Below are 9163 nucleotides of genomic sequence, written 5' to 3' on the forward strand. Positions count from 1 at the left end.
CAGTCAATTTAATTGAAGATCCGCTATTAAAATTAGTTTATAAACGTTATGATTGTATGATTATATGATGGTTAATAAAGTATAATTTGCTATACTTGATTAATTAACTGTCATTATAAGGTGTTAGACTAGTTCTAAACCAGTAAAACTAGTTATTATACAGTTATCATATAATAAACTGTTAGAACTGGTTTCTGTTTTGTGCCTTCAGCTATTGAAGCCATGAAGAACGCCCACAAGGAGGACCTGGAGAAGACCCAGCGTCCGGCTCTGAGTGGCCTCAACTCAGACATCGACCAGCTGCACTCTCAATACGAGTAGGTTCTCCTACAACAGCTCCTTAATACAAGGAGGCTCAGCCCAAACACCAAACCTCAAACACCTCACGTTGCCCTGTTAGGAGGAGGACCACTTCTCCTCCTTCTGTTAAGAGGAGGTTCTCCTCAAACACACCCAACCTCCTCCTGTTAAGAGGAGGACCACCTCACCTCCTCCTGTTAAGAGGAGGACCACCCCACCTCCTCCTGTTAAGAGGAGGACCACCTCACCTCCTCCTGTTAAGAGGAGGACCACTTCACCTCCTCCTGTTAAGAGGAGGACCACCTCACCTCCTCCTGTTAAGAGGAGGACCACCTCACCTCCTCCTGTTAAGAGGAGGACCACCTCACCTCCTCCTGTTAAGAGGAGGACCACCTCACCTCCTGAATCTGACTCAGACAGAGAATCACCAAGAATTCTCAAAAAGGCCTTTAAGGACTTTAAAGATGCAACTTGTGTGTGTGTGTGTGTGTGTGCGTGTGTGCGCAGGGCAGAGCTGCAGTCCGTCCACAGGGAGCTGGAGGTGCTGTCGGAGCAGTACAGCCAGAAGTGTCTGGAAAACGCCCACCTGGCCCAGGCTCTGGAGGCCGAGAGGAACGCCCTGCGCCAGTGTCAGCGGGAGAACCAGGAGCTCAACTCACACAACCAGGTCACACACACACACACACACACACAAGCTGCCTTTCCATCCCTCTGCTGTTATGCAAATTTTGAAGTATCGAATCAGTAAACGGTGATGGAAACACCAACATTTCCATAAAAATCCTCTAATTCGCAAAAAAGTTTTTCCGCTCGCTTGAGGTGGCTTTTGATTTATGCGAAAGAGAGTAAATGCGCAAAATGGGAGGTGGAAACACTTTTCGAAACAGCTGTGACGTAGCGAACATTGAACACACAGGCCTGACAACGTCTTTCCTGTGTGTTCATTTTTAAGCGTTTGTATACATACACATCCTATATCATATATATGATATAGGATGTCTATGTTTGTATATCCTTTAATTATACCGTGTCCATTAATCCCTGATATATGGACACCTAAGTAATTCCATTCAAATTGTCTGTTCAGCCTTCAAAACGAGAGCTGGTAAATTGTGGAAAATGCATCAAACAGTAATCGGAAAACGCGGTTATATGCTATGGACCCTATAGTATCTGTCGTATTAAGGCTGGGACGAATTTCAAATTATAAATATGTGCACTTTATGTTGAATGCATAGACTGTCCCGATTCCCATTGAAACGAATGGTGCGGTGAATAGTCTTCAAAACGAGAGCTAGTACATTTTGAAAAATGAATTAAACTAATCAGACAACGCGGTTATATGCTATAGAGACCCTAGTATCCGTGGTATAAAGGCTGCGACGAATTTCGAATTATAAATATGTACAATGTATCCTTTCAATACGTCCATGGAACAGATGGCCAATGTGAATAATAGATACGTGTCGACCACTGAAGAGGTAAAACTTTTCCTTGCTCTCATTGAGGGAAAAAACATTACAGCTATTGCAGATGGAAAACAGCAATGCAATTCCACTATATATCAGGACCTAAGAGAGAGCATGTTATCAAAAGGATATGACAAGCCCGAGAATGTGTGTAGTTTTCCGCTCCAACCACTTGATGGAAACGTACCTAATTTGAATTTCTTTTTTGCAAACTTTCTAAAGATTTGCTTCACCTTTTAGATGGAAACGTACTGTCACACACACACACACTCTCACTCTCTCTTTCACTCTCGCTCCCACTCTCTCACTCACGCACACAGGTTCACAGTCACACACACACACCCCTAGCTTTCCGCAGTGCGCTTGTTTGATGCCATGTGTTCTGCAGGAGCTGAACAACCGGCTGACAGATGAGATCATGAAAATCCGCTCCTGCTTCAGCGGACAGACCGACCTTTCACCTCTGACCCACGGGAAGGACCTGTACGAGCTGGAGGTACAGTCCAAAGCTCCCTTAGCCATGTGTGTGTGTGTGTGCTGGAGGCCCACTGCTCAGTCCCTCTGAGAATGCTGACCAGGTTCTTTCTCCAGGTTCTCCTAAGGATCAAGGAGTCTGAGATCCAGTACCTGAAGCAGGAGATCCACTCCCTCAAGGATGAGCTGCAGTCCGCTCTCAGAGTAAGAGACCCTGACTCTAACCCTGACCCCTGACCCTGACCCTTCAGGGACCCAGACCTTGAATATTTTGACTCACCCACGACTCAATAAGATATTAGAGTTCTCCTTTTATCCATTTATTTTGTTGTGGCTAAATCATCTTGTTATCTACTGCAGTCTAATCTCTCTCTCTCTCTCTCTCTCTCTCTCTCTCTCTCTCCTCTCTCTCTCTCTCCTCTCCTCTCTCTCTCTCTCTCTCTCTCTCTCTCTTCTCTCTCTCTCTCTCTCTCTCTCTCTCTCAGGATAAGAAGTATTCCAGTGATAAGTACAAAGACATCTACACAGAGCTGAGCATCGTCAAGGCCAAGGCAGACTGTGACATCGGCAAACTGAAGGAGAAGCTCCTGGTTGCCACGGAAGCGCTGGGCGAGAGGAAGGTGGACGGGACGGTTGCCCCTGGATACGGTGAGAGCTCAATGCTAATGCTAACTACTAAATAAATAAGAACCCTGGTCAGCCATTAACTGGTACTGGGTTGAGTGAAAATGTGTACAGGTTCCAGTCTTCCCAGTGAAAGGGATTTCCATTTCTTACTCAACATTATGTGTACATTATTTTTGCATTTCTGTTCATTACTCTACTTTAACTTGATTTTATATGAATGACATTTACTTAAATTGGTTTCATGGTTGATTTTCATGACTTTCACATGATTTATACTCACGTTATTTTGCAGTAATGAGGGTTCTGTTAACTAGTATACAGCACGCGGGTTTAATGATGGCTTGGTTTGTTCTCGTAGACATCATGAAGTCAAAGAGCACTCCAGACTTCCTGAAGAAGGAACGAATGCCGCTCACTAAACAGCTGAGGGGCGTGCGCTCCAAGGTAGGAGTGGATGAATACAAACAATATCAGAACATAAACCTTTTTATATTACCCCCAAACAACTCGAGAAAACACACAATCATTTTCTCTATTTAAATTTTGTAATAATATTGGGATAAAATATCAGTACATTATATAGATCAATATGGAAACATTGTTTTTTGTTTTTTTTATAGCACTATTTTAAGTACCATTTCTATTGAAATGTCTCAGCTACTTGGATGAGGGGGAGATGATATTTCAGAGGATCATGTCGCCCATGGTTGACATGATAGTGGTTGCTTGGCAACCACCGCTAACCTCATCATTTGATGAGTGTTTGCCTTGGGGCACGATGTCTCAAAGTTAAATCTGATCGAGGTTTCTTAACCTTATTCACTTTATGTCCAACTTGCAGTCACTGTAAATGTCGATAAAAGCTCAGACATCGTTGGGTGGGGCTTGTTGCTATAGTTTTTCACGGAGGATCTATGCGATAGTGCACCCTATCCATGTGATGGTGAGCACATTCTGTCCGGCGCGCTGTGAATATTCCCGTTCTCATGACCTGCTATGTGTGCTGTCTGCCAGTCTATCACTGAACAGGTCTCTTGGGATAGCTGACCCCCCTCCCCCGCCCTGCTAAGAGATGCTGTAGGTATAGCAAGGTGTAGCGTTAGCTAGCATGAAGTAGCATTGAACTTGCATGAACTATCATGATGTAGCATTAACTAGTATAAATGAGCACGATGTAGCATGAACTAACATGACGTAGCATGAGCTAGCATGAATTAGTAGTGAGAAGCGTGAGCATGCTGCCCCCCAGCTCCCCCTGCATGCCCTTTCTCATTTCCAGCTCTTCAAAAGCTGTGCAGAATGTCTCTAAACCAGTGGTCCCAGCGTTGCCATACGTACCATAATTATTGTATTGTACGATAATTTGCTCGCTGTACGATGATAGATCAATGATGCAGAAATTCCCTTTAAGTATGTGTTCGATAAGGTTGTGACCATTAGAATAAGCAGTAGTCCCAGTCTAGGCTGCCTTATTTTAATTAGTTTCCCGACACCATCAGGATAGTAATCGGGATGCGTTTAGATTTCCATATACAAAATTAAAAATTAAAAACAATTTGGCAGATATTTACCAGCGGTTTTGGATAGATTTTATAGCGGTGAAATAACTATTATTGTGTGATAAATCATAATTACATCAAAACCACCCTATGGCTACTGTTAAAACCTGGAGCACTGATGTTTAGTGAGCTGCGTTTATGTGCTGCTGTTTGAAGTGACACACAGAAATGTATGTTATTTATTTGGTTTTATCCTTTTTACTTTTTAGTTTTTGGTTGGTTCTTGAGAATATATTATTGATTATTGAGAGAGAGGAAATGTAATGTGTAAGTTGTGTAAAAACATTAAGAGTAAAAAGGGAAAAGTGTAGTAAAAATAAGGATGTTCAGACACGTACACTAATATGCTAAATTGTGTAACATTTTAAAGGACATGTGAAACTGTCGTGGAAATATCAATCATAACTATAAATATACAATCACATACAAATTATATTAACCTTGTTTATATAATTATTACATTAGAAGAAAACTGTATACATTCTCCCTGTAACCTTAAAACAAATCCCTTCCTCTCTTTAAAACTGAGCAGAGGTTAAGTTAATTCGTATTCAAGTTCCCACTGGAACCAGTAAGTTGGTTTTGGGACAGGCCATCGGGAATGACCTCTTGTTGTGTAAACTATTACAGCCACCATGTTCTTGGCCAAAACCTGCAGACATGGCCAATAACCACCCTTGTATTGCAATAACTGCCTTAGGTTCACTCCCCACTCCCCTACCCACAAGGGAAACGTTCCTATAAGAACGGTGTTCACCTATTGTTTCATCGAATGTGTTCTTGGTAACTTTTGTGCCAGGACTTTCCCAGATCAGGCCTTAAGATTAAATCAAATAACGCGTCCGACGTGTCCGTGAGAGAACTTTCTCTTCATCAGAAACCAAAACCCTTTTCTTTGTTTTTAAATGTGGTAATATGTTTAAAACCCAAGTGCTAATACCTCACGTGGTTTACCTGTGGAGCTGTCTGGGCGGTGTGTGTGGATCTCTGTGGGCGGTGTGTGTGGACGTATGGAGCTCTGTCTGGGCGGTGTGTGTGTGTGTGTGGACGCGTGGAGCTCTGTCTGGGCGGTGTGTGTGGACGTGTTGAACCCTCCTCTGAATAAGTGTTCAACTTCTTTATTTTAACGCCACGGTGTGTAGCGCATTTCATATACAACATTGCTCGTTATAACCCTCATACACCACGACTGTACTAAAGAAGTTGTACAAAAGGTTGTAACCATGGGGATGACAGGTTAAAATGCATGTATATCTCCCTTACGGTAGGGCACTGAGGCAACCAGTATTTTTGAGGTTGAAGTTGGTTTATTTTTGGTTTGCTTATGACCAAAAATCTCTGAATTTAAAAAAAAGGTCAGTACTTTTCTTAAGGACTGGTATTGTTAAGCTATACGTCTTGTTTTCAGGTACATTCTTAGAGTTTTGACACACTTGGTTTAAGATCTTTAGAATGTACATTATTAATATAAGAATCTAAAAGAGCTGTGTTTGAAAGCTAACTCAATCCATGTTCACTTTAGAACTCCTCATGAAGCAGCAGGTTTGGGTTGATTCCTCCTCTGCCCTCTACTCTCACTCTCCTCCAGAGCCTCAAAGAAGGACTGACCGTCCAGGAGAGGATGAAGCTGTTCGAGGCAAAAGACTCCAAGAAGATCTGAATACTCACAGCTTGAAGGCTGCTGTTTGGCCTCCCAACCAGCAAGGGGAGACAAAACACACAGGAAGTAGTTGGTCTCTTCCTGACTCTCCCGTTTTTGTTTTATTTGCTGAAAAGGACCTAAAGCCTTCGATTTCGATTTAAATCTCTACATAAACCTGTGTTTTTTTTTTTCTTTTTCTTGGATGTAATCTATATTCTGAAATGTTCTCCCATTATAGTCTCCCCTCTGGCATGCCACGGGGCATTTTATTATTAGTACACAGATGTGACAAAAGCCAAAACGTATAGCAATATACACTATGAATAATATATATATTTTCTCTGTAGGAACGTAACCAGTACCTGCTGTAATACCTTGTGTTGGGTTCCAGTGGTTTGTAGTTCTGAAGTGTTTTTAATGTGCCGGTTGTGTTGTACGCAACGAGGAGCAGCTGGGCTGGCTGTGGATTCAGGAGTTGTCTGCTGTAGTTTATTCTGAGTTTCACTGTGGCGCCATCTAGTGGCTCCCTGGGGAGGTGCGTGTTGGGCTGGGCTTTAACATTATTTGATTGGCTGTGTTTGGATAGGCTGTTTGTGGTTGGCCGTCTATGGTTAATTGAATGTGGTATCTGTATGAATGCACCGTTTCTAATTGGTTTTCTGAAGTTGGCCTTGCTACAGCAAATTGGAAGACTGCACTTACCTCTGGCCTGCTGAGGAAGCTGTTTGTTTTTAGAATTTTTGACTGTTTCGTGACTTCAAGCTAACTTCTACAGTGCAACCAAACCTTTTGATCAGCAAACCATGCTGACTTACGTTTGCTCCTCCCCACTTATCGTCGGCCAGGGATGAGTTTAGTAGTTTGTAGTTTGTTTTGCTTTGAGAAACCTCCAGAGAGTGTTTAACCATGACATTTAGCACTGCATAGGGCGCTAGCATGCTGGCTACATCTACAGATATCTCCCTATATCACGAGCAGCTTTACCTTAAACCAGGCCTTTTCAAGGCTGATCTTAAACTGGGATGTTAATAAGCTTAGCTTGGCCGGTCCTACCAGCTTCATGTCCAGATCAAACTGGTTTTCCTTCATTGCCGTCCTTCAGCCATGGGCTCAGACTCAATGTTCTTCATTTTAAAATACATTATAATATTGTTTGTGCCTCAACTGAGCGACATGTTCTTGAAACCTGTGCAGCTATTTAACTGACATTAAATAATTAAGTAATAATTAATTCCCACTGTATAGTATTCAAATCAAGCTTTGTATATAAGATGTATGCAACACACAAAAAACTTTTTTCCGTTTTTGTTTAAAACTTGTACTTTGCTTAGCCTACAAGCTCTATACAGAATATATGAAATTGATATAAATATTTTTTATTTTTGTTTGAATGTAACGCAAATAAAGTCTTTTGAAATATTAGTTTGTTATGTCACCAACAGAAATTATTTCCAACTCTTTGTGTGAAAGATCACATCCGTAAAACCATTAAGGACAAGAGTATCTCTTTAAACAGACGCCTGTTAAAGCGATGGGTTTTAAGAGCCCAGGTTATTGTTGGCATTGTCTTTGTCTTTAATAAATCAGCCATGATTTTAGATCAACTCCCCCTCTGACAGTGTAGACGCGTTGTGATACTGGGCCTTCGGTGAGCCGTTGACGTCATCCATCATCTTCCACATGAGGGTTGATCGGCTCAAATAGCGCTATGTTTCCAAACCAAGGTGAGTGCATATGAGCCCACAAACAAACAAATACACAAGTTTAGATTCTGTGCATACTCGTCACTGCTCATGCTCCCATCTGCAACTTCAGTGCCCTGCTCTGTGCGAAGGGCAGAGCGATATTTCAATTAGTTGAGAGGGCAGGTTTAGGAAGGTGTGTTTTTTAAAGGGCCCCTATTATACAACTATGTGAGTGTGATTAGCCATTACAAGAAAAATGTTGCTGATCTATCCAGCATACATCTAGGTTGACACTCTTACTTGTGACGTCACTAAAACACAGAAAAGGGCAGAGGCAAGTTTATTTATATAGTATCTTACAAACACAAGGCCAGTCATCTTGCTTCAGTAAGGACGAAATAACATGCAAAGGATGATCATTAAAGATAATGAAAAGGCCAAATGTAAAATACAAGAGATAAAGATTAAGATGTTATGAGAACAAATGTAGTGCAGACATACATTTTTTTATCAAAGTTAAAAAAAATTGTCCCTGATTTTAATAGAATAAAGTGTGAATCAGACCTCCGATGTTCTGGAAGTTTGTTCCAGATCTGTGTTGCATACACACTAAGAGTTAGTGACCATGGTAACGAACTCTGTGAGCACCTGAGCAGACCCTGCCAGAAGAAAACTATGTGGGGGGGCCTCCATCCTGCCTGTCAATCACATGCACACATCTTCATCATAGCTCTACCCACAGGGGCCTCGGTGCAATACAAACGCAGAGAGGGTTTTTTGGCTGTTTATTTTATTTTTTTAAATCTCGCTCTCTTCCCTTTTTTCAAGACTATCAATTCTTATCTCCTCTGCTCCTCATTCTCCTCCTCCTCTACCTCCCAATCAGAGCCCTTTTGAGCTCCTGCCCCTGTACCTTCGTCATCAAGAAGGGGTTTCTGCACACCCGCGTGTGCAGGCGTGTGTACGCAGAGGGGCGACTGTCTGGCATCTCTTCAGGAGCACCAACAGGAGGCTGCCTCGGACTCTGAGAGCAGACAGCAGCTCATCCTGCAGCGAGCCGGCCTACGGCCACAGGGCCTGGATCTCAGACTCCTCGATCCTCAGGGGAACCGGGAGACCGAGGTCACTAGTCTGGACTGGTGTGAGTGGGTGACCTCCTGTTAAGAGGAGGTCCACCTCAAACACACCTCACGTCCTGTTAAGAGAGGGTCCACCTCAAACACACCTCACCTCCTGTTAAGAGGAGGTTCACCTCAAACACACCTCACCTCCTGTTAAGAGGAGGTTCACCTCAAACACACCTCACGTCCTGTTAAGAGGAGGGTCCACCTCAAACACACCTCACGTCCTGTTAAGAGGAGGTCCACCTCAAACACACCTCACGTCCTGTTAAGAGGAGGTCCACCT

General features: G+C 42.7%; 1 protein-coding gene across 5 annotated transcripts in view; it reads left to right on the forward strand.

Moving 5' to 3' along the window:
• Positions 1 to 8581, forward strand: part of si:ch73-103b11.2 (restin homolog) — a 56233-nt gene extending 47652 nt beyond the window's left edge. For 3 of the 5 annotated variants that reach the window (XM_056576352.1, XM_056576353.1, XM_056576356.1), the window contains 7 exons: positions 212 to 317; positions 808 to 967; positions 2158 to 2265; positions 2361 to 2447; positions 2729 to 2891; positions 3229 to 3314; positions 6018 to 8580. In XM_056576352.1, coding sequence (XP_056432327.1) covers positions 212 to 317; positions 808 to 967; positions 2158 to 2265; positions 2361 to 2447; positions 2729 to 2891; positions 3229 to 3314; positions 6018 to 6089 — 782 coding nt within the window. In that variant the 3' untranslated portion in view covers positions 6090 to 8580. Of the gene's footprint in view, positions 1 to 211; positions 318 to 807; positions 968 to 2157; positions 2266 to 2360; positions 2448 to 2728; positions 2892 to 3228; positions 3315 to 3884; positions 3948 to 6017 lie in introns of all 5 variants that reach the window. The other 2 variants (XM_056576354.1, XM_056576357.1) reach the window with 2 other exon arrangements.
• The last annotated feature ends 582 nt before the right edge of the window (positions 8582 to 9163 follow it).

This window comes from Gadus chalcogrammus, chromosome 18 (assembly GCF_026213295.1).
Source record: "Gadus chalcogrammus isolate NIFS_2021 chromosome 18, NIFS_Gcha_1.0, whole genome shotgun sequence".
Lineage (NCBI taxonomy): Eukaryota > Metazoa > Chordata > Actinopteri > Gadiformes > Gadidae > Gadus > Gadus chalcogrammus.